The sequence below is a fragment of the Schistocerca serialis genome, chromosome 4 (genome assembly GCF_023864345.2).
Source record: "Schistocerca serialis cubense isolate TAMUIC-IGC-003099 chromosome 4, iqSchSeri2.2, whole genome shotgun sequence".
In the NCBI taxonomy this organism is placed as follows: domain Eukaryota; kingdom Metazoa; phylum Arthropoda; class Insecta; order Orthoptera; family Acrididae; genus Schistocerca; species Schistocerca serialis.
The window spans coordinates 482,298,451-482,326,304 of NC_064641.1; the positions used below are offsets into that span (position 1 = coordinate 482,298,451).

General features: G+C 37.0%; 1 protein-coding gene across 1 annotated transcript in view; it reads right to left on the reverse strand.

The window, feature by feature from the left end:
- Window positions 1–284: 284 nt before the first annotated feature.
- LOC126475171 (protein lifeguard 1-like) overlaps window positions 285–27,854 on the reverse strand; it is an 80,775-nt gene continuing 53,205 nt past the window's right edge. Inside the window, exons 2-4 of the mRNA XM_050102800.1 lie at window positions 27,466–27,739; window positions 26,889–27,159; window positions 285–2,945 (exon numbers count right to left, since the gene is read on the reverse strand). Of these exons, the coding sequence (XP_049958757.1) occupies window positions 2,586–2,945; window positions 26,889–27,159; window positions 27,466–27,739 (905 nt within the window). The 3' untranslated portion in view covers window positions 285–2,585. The remainder of the gene's footprint in view (window positions 2,946–26,888; window positions 27,160–27,465; window positions 27,740–27,854) is intronic.

Here is a 27,854-nt window from a genome sequence, read left to right on the forward strand (position 1 = left end):
AGCACGAACTCTCAAATTCACCAAAGACTGATGAGCCCTGAAGGGTGGGAAAGGGGGAGGGGTCGGCAGCAGCACCACAGGTGCTTATGCATCAACTTGCACCACTGGGTTCGAGGTTCCATAGTAACATTGTTTCAACAAAAGTGCATAATTGTAATATCCTTCCCCTTAGAGATACATAACACAATTTATGGTTGAGGGAGGTAGTGCGCGCACAGGGAGGGAGAGAGGGAGATGGAGCTGAGGGAATGAGGAAAGAAGACTGTAAATAAAAATATAAAGTCTTCTCTATAAGCCATTCATATTATCCTTTATGATACAAATACAATATTTTTTTTATTGTTGTGGAATGAAAGAGACATGTCACAACGCAGTTATGACACTTCTATGTTCGGTGTATTAACAAAGTTATCACATGACGAAGTAAAAGTCACATTACAGTTGTAAACTGATACAAAATGATAAAACAATAAAGAAATTACAGTAACAACTAAGAAATGATCGCAATTTCAAAAAAAAAAAAACACTCAGAAATAGAGAGACTGTTGATAAACAGTAAATGTAAATAAAAACATCAGAGTAATGCTGTATTTTGCAACAATGATTACCACTTGGATTATAAGGCACTCTGTAGTATCATTTTTCTCCAGCCTTCTAATAAATCACACAACTGCATTATTAAAAGTATCTAAAAATAATTATCTTCAGTCCTATAACAAAAACAAATCTAGCACAATCTACCAACTTTCAGTAGGTATCAGGGCAGCTCTCATTTAAGATAATAGATAAAACAAATTGCTGTGATGCTTTGGGAACCTAACTCCCCACTGTAATATCAGTTTATGGCAAGAAATGAATCTTCAGTCAAAATTTCCCTAAATATCTTCAATGTCCTTTATCAAATCAATAAATTAAACTCTTGTACGTCCTGATCACAAAATTCACAGTGAAACCAAATTAAATAACTATTAGCATTGAATCACATAAAGTTACAAGGTCTCAATAGCATTTGAAGTTAAATGTAATAATTCTCTAATGCACAATCAAAAACATTTAATACCTTCTGAGATCAATCCATTGTGAAGAAAAGTTACTCATGGTTCAATGAGCAAAAAGTGCTTTTACATTATACTTCCATAATCAACAATACTTTTAAAGAAAGGGCTAATGTTTACTTGAAACACAACCACCACACAAAGAGAAAGAGCTGAGCTTTTAATAATTAAAAAAAAAAATCTTCCTTAGATCATACAAAAAGCAATGACTATTGTTGTGGTGCAAAAATGAGATTCAGAGAGCTATTGGAGGAGACTATGAAAAGAGAAACTGCAGTGATTTACTTCTCCCACTTCGTCTTTCAATCCAATGCAGAAACAGTATTCATGTTCTATGTCGAGAAGCTATTTCCTTTGCCTCTTCTGATCATTAATTTCAATATTCTAGTCAATAATTAATAAAATTACACAAATGATTCATGTATGAGGTTAAGTGAACAGTGTTGTTCTAATTACCCTCTACACCAAAAATTTTCATATATCAATATATGTCGACACTTTTCTCTCAAAGTAACAGCATTCAGAAATATGTCATCACTGCCATCACTCTCCCCACCACTACCCTAATCACTGTTGCCATCAAACACAGACACAGTGAGAACATATACAGATCTACACTGCTCATTTTGCATTTAGCAGATTCCACTCAATGTTACGAATTTTTAGAAACGGTAACATTACAGTTTATCCCACATTCCCCAGTTAGGAAAATAAATTCTTTTAACAGGATTTAGTGAAGAGTTGCTTGACTAATAATGTCAAGAATACATGCTAAAAATCAAATTCCCACCAGATGAACAATACTAAATGAAAAAATATGCAACACATAAACAAAAAATTGTTTCACATCATTTATTCTCTGCTGTCTCCTTTTAACTGCCTGTTCATATTTCTGAATGCTTTTTTGCAAGATACAAGTTACTTATAACGGTTGTTGCAGCTAACTCGCCTGTTGCCAGCTACATTTATCACTTCATACAAAAATTTCTTTTCCACACACAAAACCACATACATATTATCTCTGACAAGGAAACAGCATGAAGTTGACTTCACATTTTAAGGAGAAAACAGTGCATTTGCAAGATATCAGCCCCAGAAATCGATTCCACATTAAATAATTCTGACAGCACTCACCTATGACCTGAAAGAGGGCTCTGGTTGTCATTTCAATGTACAGTACTTCACACTTGGTCATGGCAGTGGGCAGTGCAGCTGCAGTGGGGCGGAGGAAGTGATGGACAACTGGTGCACGTGAAAGTTTAAAAGCTGTATTTTCAGAAGGTCATATCAGAATTACGGTCCAAATTATCATGTGCGATCGATTGATGGGCTGATATCTTGCAAGTGTGCTTTTTCTCTTTAAAATATAAGGTCATGCATGCTTCCTTGTGAGGTCTGCAACGCTAATGTCAGCACAGGCATTAATAAAACTATAAGCCAGCACACACAGTTATCGGCTGATTGAAACAGAACCTACAGCACCAATAACTGGGCATTATTTGCACAAATAATTCTGAGACTTTAGATTTATTATTTTCTGCCAAGACCTATTATTGCAAGAACATAAAGAAAGATGTTTATTACATCAACATACAAGTTAAGTGCTGCAAAAATATATTCCTCAGGTGAAATACTATACTTGTGCTTCCCACCTAGCATAAGTTGTGTGTCATATATAAGATACACAGAAAAAAGTATTGCACCAAATGCAGAATATAACAGTAACATTACTCTTGATGGAAAAATTATTGCAATGATACCAAACACTATGAGAACTAGCAGTACAGCAAAAAGTGACCCCCCCAGTACTGTGAAGTCCCATTTTGTCTGCATAGCAAACATTGTAAGTCCAAGACAAACAGCAGCACAGACACCGGCTGCCATTAAAACCTGCAACAAAAACTATTATTTAATGAAGTCCACAGCTAATCAACAATATGTGCGAATTAATGATCTACCACAAAGTTCTTTACACTCTAATACACTACATAGGTTAAATAATTACACACACACACACACACACACACACACACACACACACACACACACACACACACTACTTCTTCTTCAATTCAGAGAGAATCTAGGGTTTAAAAAAAGAAAGAAAGAAAGAAAGGACATATTCTACAACTTTGGAAATTTGAATTGTGGTTGAAATTTTCACAGTTAAGAATAACGCACATATATTTCTGATGAAATTTAGAGTTCCAAAGACAGAAGGCATTGGAAATGGCTGATACAAGTAAAATCCAAATACATGTGTGAGTTTCATAAGACTTTTTTAATGTATGTGCTCTTAGCCAACCAAGTAACTGGACCTAACAAACACTAATAATGTGTGTGCTACACCTTTCGATGTGAAATGTCACATTAAGAAATATCACAACAACACACCATGTGAGCAAATAAACATCAACAATAGTCATTTACATTTAGTGTCGAATTTTGTAGTACAAATTTAGTTATGTGCAAGCAGCAGAGGCTGCAAAGAACCTTAACCCTTAACCAAAATTGTGGGTCATTCTGGACCTGCTGACAACAATAAAACCGTCTAACAATGGAAATACATGGAGTTTCAGTTTCGCACGCCAGTGTAATCTCAGTACATTGTGATGTGCACCAGGGACTGGGAGCTCACTGCTTGAAATTTACTGGAAGTGGAAGTAAGTGCCATCCCTGAGTCCAATTTGACCCGCTATTCCAGATAAAGGATTTTTTTTAGTCAGTATATATTGAGTTCTTTTGTGGTGTTTCAGGCACTTTATTGTCACAATGCAGCAGGGTCTCACTGAAGAAGAAATCTGTGAACTATTATTAGCTGAAAATTATTCAGATACAAAATCTTTAAGTGATTTTCAACCTTGTGAGGAAGAGAAAATAAGTGACGATGACATAAGTGACAATGAAAATACACAACAAGAAATTTCTTCTGATTCAAGCAATCATCGTCTGATGATTCAGTAGAGAGAGATAGCCATCTGTCAAGTAGCGCATATTTTCAAGGTAAAAATCGATTCAAGTAGTCTACTCATTCACCAACTAGGTCCAGAGTCGGAAGCCACATCATCACCACTCACCTCCCTGGTCTCATCGGTGCAGCTCGTGAAACACAGAACATATCACCAATTGAATCATGGCAGTTTCTAATATCAGATGAAATTATCGCACATATTTGCACTCACACTAATCAGAAAATAACAGAATATTCAGAAAAGTATAAAACTAATGCTACTTGCACTAACCATGTGAGTATTGTGGAAATGAAAGCATTCTTTGGGTTGTTGCTATTATCAGGTGTATTCAAATCTGGCCATGACAATACAGAAAGTTTATGGGCAACTGATGGGGCAGGCTGAGATATACTCAGAATAACGATGTCAGTAAAGTGATTTATGTTCCTGTTATCTGCTTTGAGATTTGATGATGTGAATTCTAAAGAAGAACTAATGATTGTGCTGCTCTCATCTCAGAAATATTTTGACATTTCATTGAGAACTGCAAAAACAAATTTCAGAATATTTGACAGTTGATGAAATGCTTTGCCCTTTTAGAGGGAAATGTTTCTTAAGGTTTATATGAAATCGAAACCTGCTAAATATGGCATCAAGCTTATGTGCCTTTGCGATGCTAAAACACACTATTTATACAATGCTTTTATCTAGATGGGCAAAGCAATCACTAATAAAACAAGCCAACTTTCAGTTCTAACACAGAATGTGCAGCTTCCAGAACCTTTATTTGGAACAAATAGAAATATAACTGCTGATAACAGGTTCTCTTCTGTGGAGCTTGTTGACAGACTGATTGAAAATGGTTTGACTTACATTGGAACGATGTGAAAAAACAAAGGGAAATACCACCAGAATTTTTAGCCAATAAACAACGGGTAGTAGGATCTATATGATTTGATTTCATGAAAGATAAAACATTGGCATCTTATGTCCAAAAAAAAGAACTGAAGCCTAGTGGTGATCTCATCAATGCACCATGAAAATTCAGTCAATGAAAACAGTGGAAAACCTGAGATAACTGAATTTTGCAACAGAACAAAAGGTGGTGTTAATACATTAGATCAGAAATGCACCACTTATTCAGTCTCTAGAAGAACTCAACAATGGCCATGTGTAATTTTTTCAGCAATATTGAATGTTGCGAGTGCAAATGGATTCATAATATGGAAGCCATCAACTGGTGGACAACATATGAAACTTAATCATTACATAAAAGAAATTGGACTAAATTTGATAACGCCATTTATCACAGAAAGAAAGATGGAGTATTCATTTTCAGCAGATTTGAAGAGTAGGATAGATAATTTTCTAGGGGCAGCTGATGAACCACAAAATGACCTACAACTAGAAAATTCAACTTGTAATCAAAGTGGCTCATGAAAAAAGAGGAAGATGTTATTTATGTGGTCCTAAAACTGACAGCAAACAATCACAAAAATTCGACAGAAGTTTTAAATTCATCTGTAAATGACATGCAGAAAAAAAGTGTTGTGTACCAACGACCATTCTTAGTTCAGGTACTGATATACATAACATTTGAACACTTCCATGTTTCATTTTCATCATTTTTGTTTCTGATTGATGGCATAAAGAGTCCCTGTTTATGTTAAAGGGAAGTTATGAGAAACTCCATCGTATATCTAGGTTTTTTAATCTTAGCCTTTTTTTGGAATCATTTAGCATTCTAAAGTATGGTACTAAAAATTCTTGTAAAATATGACACACAGGACTTAAAGTTAAAAAATAACACAATGTAAAATTTTTGCTCAATAAAAGTTGATTTATATTTGAAATAAAACTTATTTTAATTTAATCATTACGCAGTTACACACAAATTATAACTTTTATGGGGATTTTGTTGAATTTTTATTCAAGGGTCCATTTGGACCCGCAATTCCAGTTATGTGATGTTTAAAGCTTTCTAGGCTGGAACAATTCCAGTTATGTTCGTAAAAATATACATTCTGGTTAAGGGTTAATAAATTCTCAGATGTGACACAGTAACTGTACAAACCTTAGAGAATTGACATTTCACTTGACGTAACTGACCACACAACTGTCACAAGTGATAAGGATGAAATGCAGCTGCCGATGGAGCCTGACATTTGTTAGACTGAAGAATCACAGACCAGAGGTATGTTGTTCATAACCTCATGAAGAACTCAAGGAAGTTAAAAGAGCATTACATCTCATCTCAGCTTTTCATGAACAAAACATGACTCAACTACATCTAGATGGATACTCTGCAAATCATGTTTAAGGGCCTGGCAGAGGGTTCATTGAACCACCTTCACAATAATTCTCATTATTCCAATCTCATACAGCGCGCAAAAGAAGCAAACACCTATATCTTTCCATGCAAGCTCTGATTTCCTTTAATTTATTATGATGATCGGTAGTAAGTCGCCATCAAGAAAATATTTTTGCATTCGGGGGTGGAATTTGATGATTGAAATTTCATGATAAGATCCAGCTGCAACGAAAAACATCTTAATATTAATTATGTCCACCCCAAATCCTGTATCATTTCAGTGACACTCTCTCCCCAAATTTGCAATAATACAAAACATACTGCCCTTCTTTGAACTTTCTCGATGTACTCCATCAATCAATTGTCTGGTAAGGATCCCACACTGTGCAGCAGTATTCTAAAAGAGGACAGACAAGCATAGTGTAGGCAGTCTCTTTTGTAGATCTGTTACACTTTCTAAGTGACTTGTCAATAAAATGCAGTGTTCGGTTAGCCTTCCCTGCAACATTTTCTGTGTATTCCTTCAAATTTAAGTTGTTCGTAATTGTAATTCCTAGGTAATTAGTTGAATTTATGGTCTTTGGATTTGACTGATTTATCATGTAACCGAAGTTTAACAGATTCCTTTTAGGGCTCATGTGGATTACCTCATACTTTTCGTTATTTAGGGTCAATTGCCCAATTTTTGCACCATAGAGAGATCTTTTTTAAATCATTCTGCAATTTGTTTTGAACTTCTGATTATTTTACTAGTGACAGCATCATCCGAAAACAACGTAAAACAGCTGGTCTCCTAAATCGTGTATATAGATAAGGAACAGCAAAGGTGCTATAACTGTACCTTGGGGAATGCCAGAAATCACTTCTGTTTCACTCAGCGACTTTCCATCAATTACTAGGAATTGTGACCTCTCTTGACAGGAAATCATGAATCCAGTCACATAACTGAGACAATATTCCATAAGAAAGAAATATCACAACTAGCCTCTTGTGTGTTACAGTGTCTAAAGCCTTCTGGAAATCTAGAAATACGGAATCAATTTGAAATCCTTTGTCAATAGCAGTCAACACTTCATGTGAGTAAAGAGCTAGTTGTGTTCCACAAGAACGACGTTTTCTAAATCCTTGCTGACTCTGTGTCAACAGACTGTTCTCTTCAAGTTAATTCATAATGTTCAAACACAATATATGTTCCCAAATTCTGCTGCATATCAACGTTAATGATAAAGGCCTGTAATTAAGGGGATTACTCCTACTATCTTTCTTGAATATTGGTGTGGCCTGTGTAACTTTCCAGTCTTTGGGCGTGGATCTTTCGTCGACTGAACGGTTGTATATGATTGTTAAGTATGGAGCATACTCTGAAAGGAACCTAACTGATATACAGTCTGGCCCGGAAAACTTGCTTCTGTTAAGTGAATTAAATTGCTTCACAACTCCGAGGATATCTACTTCTATGTTACTCATGTTGGTAGCTATTCTTGATTCGAATTTTGAAATATTTATGTCATCTTCTATGGTAAAGGAATTCTGGAAGGCTGTGTGTAGTACCTCTGCTTCGGCAGCACTGTTGTCAATAGCATTTCTATTGATATCGCATACAGAAGGCATTGATTGTGTCTTGCTACCAGCATATTTCACATACGACTAGAATCTCTTTGGATTTTCTGCCAGGTTTCAAGATCAATGATTCACTGTGGAAACTATGATAAGCATCTCACATTGAAGTACATGCTAAATTTTGAGCTTCTGTAAAAGATTGCCACTCTTGGAGATTGTGTGTCCAATTATTTGGCATGTTTTTTTCATTGTTTCTGCAACACTATTCTGACTCATCTGTGTACCAAGGAGGATCAGCTCCATTGTTTGTAAATTTATTTGGTATAAATCTCTCAATTTCTGCCGATACTATTTTTTGAATTCAAGCCACATCCGGTCTACACTTACATTGTTAATTTGGAAGTAGTGGAGATTGTCTCTCAGGAAGATGTCAAGTGAATTTTTATCTGCTTTTTGTATAGATATATTTTTCATTTATTTTTGGAGGATTTGGGGGTTATAATATTCAATCTCGCTACAACAACCCTGAGTTCACTAATCCCTGTATCCATCTTGACGCTCGTTATTAGCTCAGGATTATTTGCTGCTAAGAGGCCAGGTGTGTTTTCACATCTGTTTTCTATTCCTGTGAGCTCATGAACTAACTGCTCGAAATAATTTTCAAGAATGTGTTTAGCACAATTTTGGATGACGTTTTATGCCTATCCCCAGATTTCAACATGTATTTTCACCAGCATACCGAGAGTACATTAAAATCATCATCATCATCATCATCATCATCATCATCATCATCATCATCATCATAAGTCTTCGTGCTCATTGCTGAGCCTTGTGACCCCATGAACCAAGCGTCTACATCCCAGACCGTTGCCAGCTTTTCTTAGCGCCTGCTGAAGAGGTAGACCGGAGATGATCTTTATTTGATCTATCCCTCTGCACGCTGCTCTTCTTCTTGGTCTCGTGCCCTCGATCTTTCCTTGCAAGATTATTTTCTCTAGATTTTCTCCATCTCTTCTCACAACATGGCCAAAGAACTGGAGAATTTTTTCGGTGACTCGAAAAGAAAGGCATCAGGAGATATCGAGTTGTTCAATAATGGACACAACACTTGTTGTTCTTTCGGTCCATTTTAAGCATAGTGTCCTACGCCAGCGCCAAAGCTCAAACGCATCAATGTTCAAACGCATCAATGCGCAGTTTGTTTCTGGCCTTGAGTGTCCTTGTTTGAAATTAAACTCAAGTTTTCTTTGAACCTTTCAGCAATTGTATCACCTGAGTTGGGAGGTCAGTAAAGGGATCCAATTATTATTTTATTCAGGTTGCTAAGAGTGGCCTCTATCCAAACTAGCTCAATTTGCGACAAGATAAACCACTACAAACAGCAACAAACATGCCACCGCCAACTGTGTTTAGCCAATCCTTTCGGAACACTGTTAGGTTCTTCGCAAAAAACTTGGCTGAACTTATCTTTGGCTTTCGCCAGCTTTCAGTGCCTATAAAGATTTTAGCATCAATGCGTTCTATTAATGCTTGAGCTCTGATACTTTTTCAACACAGCTATAACAATTTATAACTGTTATACCGACGGTTCCTGTAACTACGTTCTTCCTTTGTTTGGTCTATACCCTTTGAGACTGGAGCCCTTTTGGTGTTTTCCTGAGATCCTCTAACCTAACAAACCGCCCAGTCCATGCCACACAGCCCCTGCTATCTGTGTAGCTGCCTCCTGCACATAGTGGACATCTGACCTAGTCAGCAGAACCCAAAACCCAACCACGATATGGTGCAAGTCGAGGGCTCAGACGGCAAATAAGCCATTTATCGCCATATATCTCTGTCCTAGGTATGCAGGAGAACCTATTCAAATTCTGTACAGACATATCAATAATGTAGAAAAAAGACAGATTGCTACTTACCGTACAGAAGACATGTTAAGTTGCAGACAGACACAATTAAAAGACACGCACATAAAGCTTTCAGCCACAGTCTTTGTCAGCAAAAGAGAAGCACACACCAGTCATACAGACAAGCAAGGTCACCTCACACACATGTGATAGTTGCTTTCCGGGCTGAGATGCTGGAGAGTCATGCGTGCATGAGGTATGCTTGCCTGCTTTTATGAACAATTATGTGCTTCTCTTTTGCTGATGAAGGCTGTGGCTGAAAGCTTTATGTAAGTGTCTTTTAATTGTGCCTGTCTGCAACTTAACATGCCTCCTTTACAGTAAGTAGGAATCTGTCTTTCCCTACACTGTTGATATTGCTACCCGCAGTTTCACCACTTGATTTTGTAATTCTGTATAGTGTAGTCCAAGGACTATTATACAAAGCATTTGTCAAATCAACATGGGGGAAAAACATAACCCACACATACAGACACATAACTATAAACATAAGTGTTTATTATGGAGAGGACAGGCAGTTTGCTGTGACCTTTTTAAAGGAATCATTCTACCATTTAGTTGAAGTTTGGTACATGTTTTACTCTTGCCAATTATGACATTTATGGAGACCGAACATCTCCTCTGTAGGAATCAACATGGATTCCAAGAACACTGATCATGTGAAACCTAGCTCGCTTTGTTCAGCCACGAGATCTAGAGGGCGGAAGATACTAGTGCACAGGTAAGTGCCATGTTCCCTGACATCCGTAAGGCTTTTGGTGTACTTCTGCACTGCTACCTTACAAACAAAATACAAGCATACAGAATATCAGACAAACTGCGTTAACTGTACTGAAGCAGAACACAGCATGTCATTTTCAATGGAGAGAAGTCCTCAGACACACAAGTAATTTTTGGCATACCTTAAAGAAGTGTTTTATGTCCATAACTTTCCACAATATATATAAACCGATTCTTTAAAAAAAACCCACATTGTGGTGTAACATATTAATTCTATGGAATAATATGTTACACTTCTAACCACTCAAGTCAATGAAAGGTGTTCGTGGAAACCAGAAACATTGTTTATGTAGCTGTTAAGTGTGGAACATAGTACTGTGCATGCTCTGGTTTGCCTTATGGGCAGATCTGGTATGAATGATGTCAGCTCAGAATATTGACATGGCACAATGGTAAGTGTGCTTCTCCATTTGCTGTGGAGGCCTGCTTATATTTTGGCATCGTGGCTTGGCAGTGCCTTGGAAGCCACAGAGCAAGGGATGTGGGCAATAATGTCAATGCCAGGACTGCCGAAGATTGTATATGAAATTGTCGTTCTGTAAAGTCAAATAAGTACATGAATACATGCTGCGATCCATGTTGAGCTGCCAATCACAATAGATCTGTTTCACCCTCAATTGTAAATAAAGGTGTACAGTGGAAACATTCCACTTATAATACGGAAGAGTTACCACAAAAGTGGCTTGAAGACATGTCACATCTGCATCTAGTGGCACACAAGATATCTGTAAGGTAAAACTTGGCACACACATTTACCAGGTAACGTACTGTGCATAAACTGGAACACATCATACTAAAACCCCACTCACCTGTTACATTCCAATGTATACAACAGCTTCAAACATCCGATTACTTTATGGATAAATTAATGTATTAAATATTTGAAGATAAACATGTAAGTGAGAAAAAGTTCAGAAAAGTTTTGAAATTATGCTTAAAGTTTGTTGGAAGTCATTAAGTGTCCACATTATGAGACATTGGATGTATATCACCTGGGTAATTTATGCTCCATTTTAAGCAAAAGCAAGTTGTCACACATCTCAATGTTTGTAATGTCACATTTCTCGTACTGTGAGTTGTGCAATGATATAACTTTGCACACACATTCAATGATGTATGTAGGTACTGTTGTAGCGGTTTCACCTGCTTTTTATTTCTTCGTTTGTTGTCCTCAGTGTTGACGTACTGCATTGCTACACTGGCTGAAAATTGGTGTTTGTAATTTGGACAATGACTACGGTAAATAATGTAGCCGACACATGCACAGCTGCGTTTCACAATACTTTAACTTTACTTTTCACAACTCCTAATAATACACAGTTATATGGCCAGTGCACTACTGTTATAACTTTCGATAAGCCTCGTTAATAGTTAGCAGGCGAACCTCCACATACTGCTACAATAGTTTACTGTTGAACATCTACGAGCAGTAAAAACCTGACCACAAAGTTCACAGTTCTTGAAGAATAGTCATGTACGTTTGGAGCAGACACTGCCAGTGTTTTAACACACGGCCTAATTGTTTAACACTTATTCCACAGTTAATTTGAAACATTGTTGTCGTTCTAACAAACACAGGTTCCTCGTCTGAAACTCGGCCGTGGACTGATTGTCTTGTGACCAAAAATTGGGCCCTTATATTTCATCACAATAATAGGAACTGAAACTACACATTATTCAAAATTAAATTTACAGAAATTACAATTAAAACTTAACTCATTAAATAAACTGAATATAACAAAAAATTCGTTCCTTTTTAACAGTTTCTTCTACTATAAGGGTTAAGCTGAATTATTTGTTTAAATCATGAAATTAAAAAAAATAGAGTTACATAAACAACACTTTTGTTAAAACTGTTAATTACTTCAGACTTAATTAAGGGCTAACTTCGATAATATGTTTTCGAATATAGCCAAATAGATACTTTAAGATTACTAGTACTTCGTCTTCCAAATGTTTATAATTAGTATAGAATTTATATTTGTTTATACATCAACAATAGAATTTAAGTTACGAAACAATTACTGATTTTGCCCTGTAACAAACAATACTAACTAGGCACAGTCAAAATAAAATACAAAATCAATTACGCACATAAAACTTAGCACAAATTTAGATCTGGTGTTATATTCTTTAAAACTGAGGGCCAACCTTTCTCTTTTATGAAAATGCAGATTCTATTCACATATGTTAATGGTAATTAGCTTCACAAATAAAAAAATGAATTTTAAGGAGGCAGATGGCAAAACAAGAGGGGGATTAAAATGATCCCAGCTTGCTTCGTCACACTGTCTGCGAAGTTTGTTTCAGAGTTAGTACAGAAGTAACAATTTAAAATGTCATGCTTGATGAAGATTTTCTTCACACCATTACAGACAGACACCAATTTTTCACACATTTAAATGGCTATGATGCCATACCTCCTGAACTCTGTGTTGTACAATGATGTAAGTTTGCAGGTACATTCAGTGCTACATGTGGATACTGTCAATAGACTCTGTAGTACAGCAGTAAAAAATTAAAACACCTTGTAAAAAATTAAAACACCTTGTATGAAGCCAAAGTTTCACTGCATGAACAGTGAAAATATAATAAGGGATGAACTTTTTTCTTTCATAATTTTGTGGTGGTGGTGGTGGTGGTGGTGGTGGGAGGGAAAGGAGAGAGTTTTGTGAAGGTTTGAAATTGTGTGTACAGTTTGTTGAAAGTTTCTCTCACTCACAAAAACTGGATGAAGAAAGTATTTTCGTGCCCTCAGTTACACCGCCTCAAGACAAACACACAGTTTCTAACCGCAATACTTGTCTTCTCGTGTTACACTTTTGACATCAGATTATACTTCTTAATGATATTATGACAGCACTTTAAATTTTTAAATCTGTCGATGACTATGGAAGTATCAAAAATCAAATTTTGTTGCCCCCAGAAGCTACTAGAGAGGCAACCTGCTACTACTCATACCAGATTTTGGAATAGTCACTTAATAATATAGGTGCTGCAGTAGACGACATCGGAAATTCCATGAGGCTTTTCACAGATAATGATGCATACAGAAAGTCTTGAAGCTATAAAATTATAGTGAAATGCAGGGAGACCTGCAGAGGATCAACACTTTGGTGCAGCGAGTGGCAATTGACCCTCAACACAAACAAGTGTAATGTATTGGCCTAGCGGCATAAAAAATTGAATATGGATGCAAATTCTGCCTCAAAATGTGAAAAATCTAAATTACCTAATATACACTATGGGTAGATCACGTAACTAATGAGGAGGTATTGAATAGGATTGGGGAGAAGAGAAGTTTGTGGCACAACTTGACTAGAAGAAGGGATCGGTTGGTAGGACATGTTTTGAGGCATCAAGGGATCACAAATTTAGCATTGGAGGGCAGCGTGGAGGGTAAAAATCGTAGAGGGAGACCAAGAGAGCAATACACTAAGCAGATTCAGAAGGATGTAGGTTGCAGTAAGTACTGGGAGATGAAGAAGCTTGCACAGGATAGAGTGGCATGGAGAGCTGCATCAAACCAGTCTCAGGACTGAAGACCACAACAACAACAACACTATTTCATAGTGAATTGTATCAGATGTACTATTTTATAAGCGATAGGTTGAAACAGCTTCATTTACTACACATAGCTATCGAAAATGTAGCCGATTACTAGTACTGCACAATATCTAGCAAAGCCATATTTAGAAAGACAATATGCATAAAACTATGATTGCAAAATAAAAAGTGTACATATACAATGACGTTTCAGTGTGGTCGATGCTCTGATGCAATACCAACTATGGGGGGTCGAATGGTCTGTATAAGCTACAAGCCGCGTAAGGCAACACAGAACTCAGCCGTGGGACCTAGCACCTTAGAATATAGAGATGTTTATGTTTGTTTGTTAGCTAAAGTTCAAACATTGGTATAATGTGGAAACTTCTAACATGGAAGTTTTAGGTGGCAAGTGTATTTCACTGTGGTTGGGTCGAATACCACTAGAGGTTGTGCCTGAAGTACCTCATTAACAATAATTCCAACAAGCAATTATAGCTGTTCCCTAATGCTTCATGTTTTTCACTGCTCGTTTTTTATCTCGAAATGAGTGAAGTGACTCAACTCCTGGTCCATCAAGGATTTTGATTATGACCACACCAGATCACTGTGACAATGTGTCACTTCTGCTTTCGCAGAACATGGGGTGTAGGCTGCTGCCATGCGAGAGGGAGGTGTGGCTTGTTTTCCCGCACTGCTTCCCTTCCCTCATTTATTAGGGATGGCTCAGCCCAAAACAAGAATAACCAATAGCATTTCAGGATAAGGAGAGCCAACAGGAATGTTTCACAAATGCGTCTGGCATTTGGGGCATGTGATGTCCCTTGCTCGCTACTTATGAGATGCCAATCTGGGTTCATTGTATTTGGGTATAACTTGCACACCATTTCAAGACAGTGGCACAATGTAAATTCATCACAACCGTGTCACTCTAGATATGATTTGTTATAATTAAATGTCAGTTAATGTTACTTTGTGCGTAAAAGTCCTACGGAGATTTTAACATGACAAGTGATAAAGCCAAAAATTGTCAGCGGTCTCTGTGGTCCAGTATTCAGAGACATGCAGTTGTTGTATAGAGGTAGCAAGGTTTGCATCCTGGAGCGTGCAAATATCTCTATTTATCTCCTTCTTTGTACCACATTCTGGGACTTTCTTATTCATGTAACTGGAGTATGTTGTGCTACAATCAATACTATTTATAAATAAGAACGCGCTCTCTCAGTGTTTCTTACATTTGTGACTTGAGTCTAATAAAAATTAAAGACGAAATTGCTGTGAGTGAAACAAGCACCAGTGACATTTATATTTCTTTTCATCACAAATATTTAACTGTTTACATCCCTCCTCCCCCAAACATGTCATGATTTCTGACAGTGTGGATAGGCAGGAGCCCGAGAACACAGCTTAAATTACTGTGAATGAAACAAGCAGCAATCATATTTATAATCTTGTCAGTCATTAACACTTTTCTGGTTATTCAGAATGTATCAATTTTCAAAGGTGCGGTTAGCTAGGAAACTAAGAGCACAGCTTAAAATGCTGTGAATGAAAAAAGCAGCGGTCATATTTACAGTCTTGCTTGTGACAAAAATTTAGCTGCAATCAAATCCTTAACAATGCTTCCATAATTTTGGCAATTAAGACAAAGATCGCACCATGAAGTGAGTGAAGGGTGTCACATGCCCAACTGCCGATTTCAGTCAAATGGAGGGATGTCACATGACCACTTTCCAATTGCAGCAATTGGTTATTCTTGTTTCAGGAAAAGCCATCCCTAATAATAAATCTCATCTCTAGCAGTAAAAATTATCATGTGTTTACACTCTTGGCCATCTGTCAATATATAACGTCCGCGCTCTGCCCTACAGCAACTGGAAAACAAAACCTGTCGTGTATTTCAACTGTGCTGAAATTCTTCCTCTAACTTTTGAACACAGTTATTTTTGGTCTATTTCTACACAAAGTGTCTTTTCACTAGCATTGTTATGTATGGGTCGCGCAGTAATGAATGCCCATGACAGGTCGACACTGAAATTCTGCAGATTTTGAAATCACTTAACTGAATGGGAAAATAAATATACTGTGACAGTCTTTTTCTTGTGCCTATCTGCGACGCAGCATCTACACTGTATGGTGAGTAGCCAATTTCCTTTCATAATATTGTTACACTCCATCCTGGATTTTTCATTGCTTGATTAAATGAAAGAAACATTCAGTTCACCAGCACGTGCTGCTTGTCAATAGACCAACTATGTCTTGAAAGCTTAAATACAGCAAAGGCAAACATTCTGGTAAAAAAGTTCTCGAATCAACATTTTTAAAAAAATAGTTTCAAAGCACTGAGGCTGTGTGTTAATATTTTAAACGTGTGCATCTAATTATTTACAAATAAAAAAACAGAATTTTTTTTTCTTCAAAAACAGACATTAATTTTGATAAAAATATACGCAACATTTTCCAGTCCCTGATTAATGTATGACTTCATGACTCCAGAACAATCACAGGAAGCAGTTACTTCCATATAATATCTAGCAGTATGTGCACAGAACAATTTAAAGTGGAACAACCACATACAACTAATCACAGGAAAAGCAGATGACAGACAGTTTTATTGGAAGAATCATCAGCATATACTCCTTTAACAAAGGAAGTAGCTTACGAAACCCTCGTTGGAGCAATATCTGAATACCGCTCACCAGTATAGGATCCATACCAGACAGGACTGATGCAGGAAATAGAGAAGATGCAAAGGAGAGCAGCATGTTTCATTACATGTTCATTTAGAAAGCACGAAAGCATCATAGAGATGATCAAACAACTCCAACAGCAGACATGCAAGAGAGGCACACACACACACACACACACACACACACACACACACACACACACACACACACACACACACACAAAAGATAACCGACAAAAATAGAATAAAAACTATTCCTATGAAATTTAACAGCAAAATGTCCCTGCAAATAGAAAAATGTTTTAAAAAGTCTGATGTCAGAAGTGGCTTTCAGGTCAATAACACTGTAAAACTACAAATAAAACATAAATTTAAAGGGAAGTATGATAAATTTGATGGCTCTGGAGTATACAGGATTGACTGCAGTTACTGTGACAAATGTTATATAGGTCCAACAGGCCGTTCTTTTACATTAAGGTTCAAAGAACACTCACAGCCACGAAACAAAATGGCTTTAGGACAGCATTTGTCTGGTACTGGTCATTCCATAGGGAGCATTGAGAATTGTATGTGTATTCTTCACAGGGTGGAAAAGGGCCGTGCTCTTAATTTGTTAGAGGAGCTTGAAATCTATAAAGCAAAAAATAGAGAGCCAAATAAACTGCTTAACTGGCAAAATGATTTTGTGCCCAATGCCTACTTCACTTTATTTGACAATGTTTTACCCTAATCACTGCACGCCTCTGTTACATATAGTGTGTTTGCAATATTCACCTAGTATTGAGTGCATCACATATTTACTTCGTTTTCATACGTTTTACGCATGACTCTAGTAAGTTCCTGTTCCTTCTTTATTCATTTCATAGACTGCATTAATCAGATAATGTAGATCATCCACTGTCACTGAATTTTATCATTTTTTTCTTGCAACCGAGTACCGCAGGGTACGAGGGGCCCTCGGCCGGTCACGTTCCTCCAACTACTTCCCGTATGTGCGGAATTCTGGCATTAGTGCTAACATAGAGAGCTGATTATGTGCAGAACTATATTTTCTTTCATTTGTGGCTCCTTTAGCAATTTGTTTTATCTTGTTTAATATTACCTTGTGCAATATCAACGGTGTTTAATATTTATGTCATTGTTTAGAATATTGGCACTAGAGCATATGTCAACCACTGTTTTTTAACTCTTCGTCTTCTTAACAATATTACTTTTGTCGTTTTCTTCTTTTTATTGCTTTTTATTACTGTAACACCTCTTATACTTTATAAGCTTATTACAGACTAACTATTGTATCTCCCCTTTTATTTTCAATGTTTCAATTAATTATTGAAAACTAGTGTATGCCGACATTAGCGACAAAAAATCTGGTCAACTTACAACACAAACATCTTGTGGCTACTGTATGGCAGCTTGTTTTAAACAGTAGTTTTACTGACAACATGACTCGTGCATGTGATGTGATTTATATGTATTTGACGATGCTGGTGCTGATTCCGCAATTTAGCATTTGACGATGCCACTATGGCTGCAGCACATTAGGACTTTGTTTTTATGAAACAGGTATGCCTCTTCATATTTAAAGCGCACAAATGTAAATTTTGTCAGTATTACTTTTCAATATGCTCTATGTATTGTTCTTAAGCTGTATACAGTTTGCGAGTGTATTTATATTTTTCCCATTTTTGCTGCAGATCTGATGATGGTCATTAAAGACCAAAACCGGTAATCTATTAAACAAAAAAGATTGTGACCATAGCCTAAATTAAAGGCAACTTTCAGATGATCAATACTCTACTTGCAACCACATGTGTTTTAGTACTTTTGCAAGACAATAGAAAGAGAAATGGAAAAAAATTAAAACTGTCAGATCTGACAATGGCACCAAGTATAACAATTAAAAATTGGGAAAACATTTGATGGATATAAGATACTAAACCACCATTAGGTACAGTCCATCCCACAATGGAGTTGCAAAGAGAACACACAGCACATTCACTGAAAATGGGAGCTGCATTTTTACATTCATAATTGCACAGAATAGCTCATAACATTATGATGTTCAGGTGACACCATAGAGTAAACAAACCACTGTCATAGAGCTCTATTGCACTTCACCATACACAAGTAAACATACGAAATAGAAGATGTCCCAAAAGGTACTTCATGTCTTTAGTGTTCATATAACTCAAGTTGTAATTAACTTAAAGAAAAAGTAACGTTTGTCTGATCTGGGACAAGATTAAAAAAAAAAAAATTCTCCAGATTTTTCTCAGATATCCCAGTTAAAAACACACATTTTCTGTGATGATAATATGTTATACCCCTGGTGAAAGCATATATTTTCCATGTTAAGCAACAATATACTTTTCCTCGGAGCTGTAACACTTACTAATCATCTGAATGGTGAAGGTTTTGTGCAGCAGTATAGAATTTCCCAGCACTTTAGGAAACGAAAGCCAGTAAAAAGCAGTGCATAGTGAAAAGATCTTCATGCGCAGCAACATTTACACTGCATACTTTCACATTATGAAAGTATAAAAAAGATATTCTTCCAAATACAGCAACAGAAATTCCACCAAAAACAGCATGGTAGCTTCCAAAGCACAGAAATCAAGATAGCAATGTACTTTTGTCTGCCAATCATAGCTCATGTCTCATGATCTCACCAGCCAAAGCAGCATATATTCAGAGCATAGGAAACATAATGCAATCGGCCAATAGCAACATCATTGTCAAGCAGCGTGAACTAAACATATAGGAAAAGTTCAAAGCTGTAATTAATACACATACAGCACAGCTACAAGAAAAGCTAAGCTTCCACATATTACATTGGTCATAAATTTTTTTAATTTTTTTTTCTTTCTGAGGGTGTGATTATGCAGGGTCATAAGAACACAGCTTAAACTGCAGAAACTGAATATTTCCGACAAGCAGATTATAAATTTCACTGCTATCCACCGAACATTTCATGGGTTACCTGGCTGAATACATGTTCTGTCAAGCACTTTGACTTTTCCACAGAAAAGCCAGTTACGTATTCAATTGCTCAAGAACTTTTGCAGTTCTTCTTCTTTTTAAGGATAATTATATTTTTTGCCATCATTATTGTCTAATTTGTAATGTATGAAAGAAATAAAAATATGAAAAACTTACCTTGAAACTTGGTCTTTTTTAGTGTGTGTTACCCTTTAAGACATACCAAACACAAATGTGCCAGTAAATAACGATGTAAATGGCTGATCATCTGGGCCTAAAATTTTTCCAAGTGGCTGGTACTCAGTGTGAAGTTTTGAATGAAAGTTAAATGCTCCACAATTTAAGAAATTCACTACATATTCTCACACATAACCTAATTCATCTTGTGTAAAAGGAAATTTACTTTAAAAGTAACGGTTCTCAAACCATTATTCACAATATTTTCTGATGACATGTCACAAATGTAAACAGTTGTGATGTCACACTCGTCAAAACAAGGGCCATGAGAAAGATGCATTGGAAGCAGTTTTATGTTACAAAATAATGTATGGTCTTTGACACATTTTGTTGTTGGCCGACACTAAACTAAAATAATGGAAAATTCCTGGAAGTCTAAAAAATTCCCGGATTTTTCTCAAATTACTCCCAGATGAAAGAATTCCCAGTTGTCACTGGGCATATACACCCTATCTAATGCACCAACTCAAAAAGTTTTTTTTCTTTTCCCCCTGGCCCTTTAATCAAGTTCCACATGTGCTACTGTTGTGGCATGTAGAGTATTGAGTCGATACAAATGCTTTCATAGTAACTGGTGCAGCGTCTTACAAGGGTTTCGTAGTTTTAAGATGCCTTACAGAAAGACTTCATTAGTGAATGCTGGAAAACGTCTAATTCTCTCCAAATCTTTGGTCGCTTCTCTTTGGTCAGCCTACATTGTGCTTCAAATCCACACTCCCTGTTTGCATACAGTTCCTGTGCCATTTTCTTATGGATGGCTGAGAGGGTGATACTTTCCTGCATCACATTCTGCAATTTCTCTGAACTTGGGTTTCTGACTTTGTTTCAATTATACAAGCCACTCACTGTGCCTTTTCCAGTGCAGACACCATTCTTCAATTCATTTATGATAGTCCTACCACCCTGCACCAACAAAGAAAACCACTTTTTCAGTTGTGCTGTTCTTATCACCTGGAAGACAATACATTTGTTCATCACCTTAAATAAAAAAACTTTAGTTGGTGTGTCAAACAAACTTTACTTTTTCCCCCAAGTCAATTACAAACAGAGTTATATTATGCTCAAGTTGTAAAGTACCTTTTGGGACACACCGTAAATTGTTCATATATCTCCTACATGTTGTCCTTTTATAACTTACTTACATAGTTTTAGGGACACTAAAGTAATGGCATAGAATTAAAACCAATTGCATTCTTCATCCATGCAAACATTCCATGTGCATGGCTTCTGTTAAGTGGTAGGACATGAAAAAGAAAAAAAAATTGACTACCTGATTTTTGTGTCATCAGTTTGCCAATACACAACCAACACAGCAGTCAAACAACAAGAAAATAATTTACGCAACAACTATCTATTAACTTGCCACAGCACTATATTTAGGACTCCCCTAAGTAAGATTAACAGCTAACGTTACGTAGTTCAACAGCATATGATGTTAATTCCGCTGTTTCCAGGCCCCTATGTGCCTTACTTGACATGCATTGCCATCTATTTTTCCGTAAGATTGTCCAGACTCTGGAATTAAGTATCCTACAGTGAAAGTGTAATAGATATTACCATTAAATCAGTATTTAACATAATAAAAAAAGCACAGGTGTGCAAGTAGTGCTAGGAATAAAATTGCTCTGTTTAACACTGAGTAGATGCATAGAAAAACAATTGGAATCAGAAGAAAAGTAGGTATTGTAGAAATGGACATAAGGAGTGAACACCATGAAGAAGAAAAGTGAATACTTTAGAAATGAGCATAACAAGAAGAGAAAATCATGAGAAATGCATATATGAGAACAAACTTCAGAAAGAAGCTTCAATGAATGGTCATGTGAATTATTACAAGAGGTTAAAGATTTGTTCATATTCAGCTGCAGTGTAATAGGAAATCTAAAAATCATATTATGAACGTTAGTTTCCACTCATTCTGTTTGCTTGTTTATTATTCATTTGAAATGCTGCATTCTAGTCTCCTTGATTGTAAAGCTGTCATCTATTGAAGATTGGTTTGAGCACTGCAGAGGCAAGGTCTTATTGGAGGTGGTATACTGCAGCCTTTGAACTGACTTACCAGTCCAGTTATAGGGAGACCCACAGTTTCAGACAGACTGACACATAGTATAAGTAGCATTCTTATAAACTGCAACCTCCCAAATGGATGCTTCTACAGTTCCCTGTAGTTTAAGTGTTCCTCGATTAACGACTGTGCCTTCAATTCACTTTTTTATTTTATGTCCATATATTGTCTTATCCACCCTTTTTTCTTTTTCTCTCCCCACCCCTCACTTACTCTCGCTGTGTGTGTGTGTGTGTGTGTGTGTGTGTGTGTGTGTGTGTGTGTGCGCGCGCGCGCACATGCACGGATGTGATGCAAAAGGCACAATTCCTCCTTTAACCTCAAAACAATTACACATGGTGAAACACCATTAGTGTGATTATTCACTACCATATTCAGTGCTGCATATCTATGACTTCGCCATATTCTCTCTTTCCACCTGGGACAAACCTACCAACAGCCACATCATTTCCTTTTGATCCACTGAAATCAATGGCCATAACTGAATTGCCCTTATCTACCACTTTTCTTGTTTCATACAGTCCTTTACATCTATTTGATAACTCTGTTGCTTGTGATTTTCAGTATTATATCAAAAAACTATTTGGAGATTATATTGTTGTTGTTGTTGTTGTTGTCTTCAGTCCAGAGATTGGTTTGATGCAAGCTCTCCACGCTACCCTATCCTGCAAAGCCTCTTCCTCTCCGAGTAACTACTGCAACCTACATCCTTCGGAATCTGCTTACTATATTCATCTCTTGGTCTCCCTTTACGATTTTTACCCTCCACGCTTCCCTTCAATGCTAAATTGGAGATCCCTTGATGCCTCAGAACATGTCCTACGAACCAATCCCTTCTATTAGACAGGTTGTGCCACAACGTCCTCTTCTCCCCAATTCTATTCAGTATCATCTCATTAGTTACGTGATCCACCCATCTAATCTTCAGCATTCTTCTGTAGCACCACATTTCAAAAGCTTCTATTCTCTTCCCGCCTAAACTATTTATCGTTCATGTTTCACTTCCATACAGGGCTACACTCCACACAAATACTTTCAGAAAATACATCCTGACACTTAAGTTTATACTTGATGTTAACAAATTTCTCTCCTTCAGAAACTCTCTCCTTGCCATTATGCAGTAATCAAAATCCTACCTGCACTTTTAATAACTTAATTTAGTGTTAGGTACGAGGGGGGACCCAAAAGAAACCAGACTCCAAGGGCGCTGCCACTCGTAGACGTAGTGCAGGGTTCTCACGCTAGATGGTGTTAGTAGAGAACTTCATGAAACAGCTGTGCAGATGGCATCAGAGTAGAGCTGAACGTGCAAGTGTGGTATTGTGTTTCTCTGACTGTCAGCGGGTTACCTCTGCGAAGTCGTTATGGCAACTTTAAAAGAACAAAGAGTGTGTGTGAAATTTTGTTTCCTACTTAAAAAAACTGCAACGGAGACACACCAAATGCTTCAGGAAGCTTTCCAGGACGACGCTATGAGCCACACACAGGTTTTCGAGTGGTTTGGGCACTTTAAACGTGGTGAGATGTGTGTTGAGGACCAAGCTCATTCTGGACACCCTTCAACTTCACGAAATGAGGAGAACATTGAAAAGGTCTGCCAATAGATCGACGAGGATCGTTGCCAAATGATCGACCAAATTTCAACAGAGACAGGAATCAGTTGGAGCTCATGCCAGCGGATGTTGAGTGAGGATTTGCACATGAGACGTGTTGCTGCTAAATTTGTTCCGCACCTTCTCACACATGAGCAAAAAACCATCCGCATGAATGTGTGTCAGGACTTGAAGATAGAGATTGCACGTGATCCAAACTTCTTGAACAAAGTCATTACAGGGGATGAGAGTTGGTCTTATGGGTATGATCCAGAAACCAAGCGAGCGTCAAGCCATTGGAGGACTCCCAACTCTCCCAGACCAAAAAAAGCAAGGCAAGTAAGGTCAAATGTGAAGACGATGATCATTGTCTTTTTCATGTTCATGAAATTGTGCATTGGGAATTCGTACCCCCTGGCCAGACTGTTAACCAGCACTTTTACTTGGATGTTTAAAGGCGTCTGCGAGAGGATGTGAGGAGGAAACCTCGGAACTTTGGCGATCAGGTGACTGGTTTCTGCATCACAACGCTCCAGCACACACGGCCTTACAAGTGACCCACTATTTGGCATCTCAGAGGTGGTCTGTCGTTCCCTACGCTTCGTATTCGCCGGACCTAGCCCCGTGCAAATTTTTCCTATTTCCACAAAAGAAAAAAACGCTAAAAGGGGAGCATTATGAAGATGTGGAGGCGGTAGAAACAGCTTCGCAAAGGGCACTGGATAATATCAAACTTGAAGAGTTCTAAACATGCTTCCAACAGTGGGAAAAAGAGACTTGACAAGTGCATCGCATGTAATGGAGAGTATTTTGAAGGTGACTGAAGTAATTTTGTAAAAAGGTTCATCAATAAATTTTTTATGACAACAATCGGGTTTCTTTTGGGTGCCCCCTCGTATTATGCACTTCATTACTTTTTAACTTGGCAATGCGTGCACAAAAGTTCTTTTCTCCAAAGAATCAAAAAAGGTTCCTCTTTCATAACTGTCAAATAAAATACTGCAAAATATGTTAATACTTTCTGATACTATGTACTCCTGAGACTACTGGAGTCATTTCAGTTTCTCTCCTCCAAGAGTCTGCAAGATGCCGGCAAGTTCTCAAAACCTCAAAGTACTTCTGCACACACTTGAGCATTTGAGGTCAGAAATGCTGTCAATTGAGCATGGCAGGTGAATCGCTTGCAATGACTGCATTTTTAATTTATCTACTGTAATACATCTGCTTTGCCTATTCACGTTAATATAATCTCTCTCTCTCTCTCTCTCTCTCTCTCTCTCTCTCTCTCTCTCAAAGAATGAGAGAGAGAGAGAGAGAGAGAGAGAGAGAGAGAACAACCTTACAGAACCATTGTGAGATCTTCAGGAACAAATGTAATGTACTGTTATTGAACGAAGTTTTGCATTGCACTTCCCTTAACTTATCCTATGTTTTATCTTCCGTTAACTATAAACCTTTTATAATTTATAACAACTTAGGGAATAAGTCATTTAATGCTACTAATACCTCTCTTAATGAAAACAATATGTTTATGTTGGTATTAGAAATTTACCTACAGCTGAAGAAAACATCTCAGTTTGCTACATCACTGCAGTTTATTTACTAGTACATACTCATAGTCCCACAATTTCCTCTTGGTAGCCATATATTTGCACAAAAAAATCCATGTATCAAATGAAAAAGTGGTGCCCCCCTCCTCCCCTTGACACTTCTCGGGCAATGTGTTTGTTTAAGTCCTCACTTATTTCCGGCAAGTGCTTCCCAACTGGTCTCACAAAACTGAGTTCCATCTATTCCAGACAATTCCATGGCAGAAAATTTAAGACAGTTATCAGGAATCAGACCTTGATTTTTCACATCAGCAATTAATCATAGTATCAAGGTAGGACTTCTACACAGAGAAGATCCAACAAAGAGTGACATGTTTTGTGATCAGATCATTTCGTCAGCATGGGAACATTAAAAACATGCTCAACAAATACCAGCAGCAGATGCTACAAGAGAGGAATTGTACATCACAGAGAGGTTTGCTACTGAACTTCTGAGGGAGTACTTTTCAGGAAGAGTCTGACAACATATTACTTCCTCTCACATACATCTTACAAAATGACCACAATTATAAAATTTGAGACATTAGAGCTGATACAGATGCTTACCGACATTCGTTCGTTCCACACACCATTCATGAGTGGAACATGATCGGGGGGGGGGGATCAATTAGTGGTACCACAAGTGCCCTATGCCACATACCCCCAGATAGCTTGTGGAGTACTGATGTAGATATAATTTCTTGCCGATTTCCTACTGACATCATCCAAATGATAAGACTCAAACAAAAAAAAACCGTTTTTTCCTACAGCACTGTATGGTGTTGCAGACCTAACCTAACAACTTGCCCATATGCTATGCACTGTAAATAGAAGGCGACACCTATGTTTTTAATTGGACCTCTGGCTGCACTGCACGAGACATAAAAGTTCACTGTTGTTCCCAGAATACAAATCTACCACAACATAAGAAATGTGTTTATCATCTTCAGAATTTCTTGAGAAATGATTTGTCCAGCTTTGAAAAATCCTCAAGGTCCCAGACATGCAGACTACATTATATAAACAATTTTACAATTAACAGTTGCAACTGAGACAGCTGACAGTTGTCCATATATTGCAGTTATTATTAAAACATTACACTTCACAGGTGATTAAAACATGAAAACATGAGACCTCATCTGTCCTGTTTGGGACTTAATATGACATGTTAAACTCTTCAACTTCAGCTAGTGAATATAATGAAGGAAGAGAAATCAAGATGAATATTTTTCTATCAATTTATGACCAAATGCGAAAAAGAATCATATTTTTCCTCGTCATTTCTAGCCTTTTGAAAAGTTTCTAAATCGCAATTACTGCAGCCTGAACACAAAACTGTAAATGAGGTGTAAACTGTAATAACAAGAAAATGTACACTTACTGTCATAATAGAAAATATTTCCAGACAAAGGACTGCAAGAAGTCCTCATGGATAATCAGTATGACATTTATTTAATTTATTTATTATTTAATTTTTATAATTTATTTTATTATTTTTATTTAGCATTAATTAAATTTATTGTTTAATTTTTAATTATTTATTTAATTTATTCTTAATTGAGAATAAAGACTTTTTTTTACATTAACATGACAACAATTTACATTAAACTGTTTCATTAATACTTACTGCAACAGGGTCATATTTCATTGCTACACATCCCAACAGTAAGCTCTCTGCTACAGTGAATAGAGCCAGTAAAATGTAGTTCACTGGTGTTCTACGCCTTAGTTCAGTACAGCAGCTCATAAGTATCAGCATTACAAACATTATGATGAATGTCACTGGGAAAAATACAGGATTTTGTTGGACAAATCCCTTGATTTCTTCCACATACACAAATGTAGCAATAAAACTAGCTGTGACCACAAGCTGGCACATTAGTATGGAATACACCTTCCTGAAATACGAAACCAAAGTCAAACACAAAACATACTGTCAAAACAGTAGCTAACATCAGGAGCGACAAGTAAACAATCTCCAAGACATCTCTCACTATTATATAATTGCATTTAATTAATCAGAGCACAACACAATAAAAAAAGCTAGTATTTATCACAACAAAAATTGAATACACAATGCAGTAACAAAATTTAAAAAATCGTACACCCTTCCAATAACAGGACCTAGGTAACTTTGGATTATGTCACAATCATACTGTTTCATAAAGAGATGAAGCCACTTACTGAAGCATTGTGTAACATACCTGACGAATCCATGACGTACTGTTTTATCTGAAAAAACAAAATTTTCTGTTCCTTCATAACTTGAAGTTTCTTGAACAATAGGTTGTTCATCTGAATGAATAAAAGTTGATGGACTTTCATTCTGATGATCATATGGTTTTGCTGCAGGCATGAAACAAACACCTGATCCAGCTATGGGAACAGATGATGAATATGGAGGGCATGGTTTAGACGTAACATTTGAAGCTTGCTCAGCTGAGATGAACTGTGAAGAGCAATTGGCAGGCTGGAAATCTGTAATGACAAGAAATGCTGTAACAGCAATTGCCACATACTGCAAACCCGCACTACTTCAACTCATCATACTTACAACTTTTACAACCGTCACCAAAAGATTTAACATATTTAA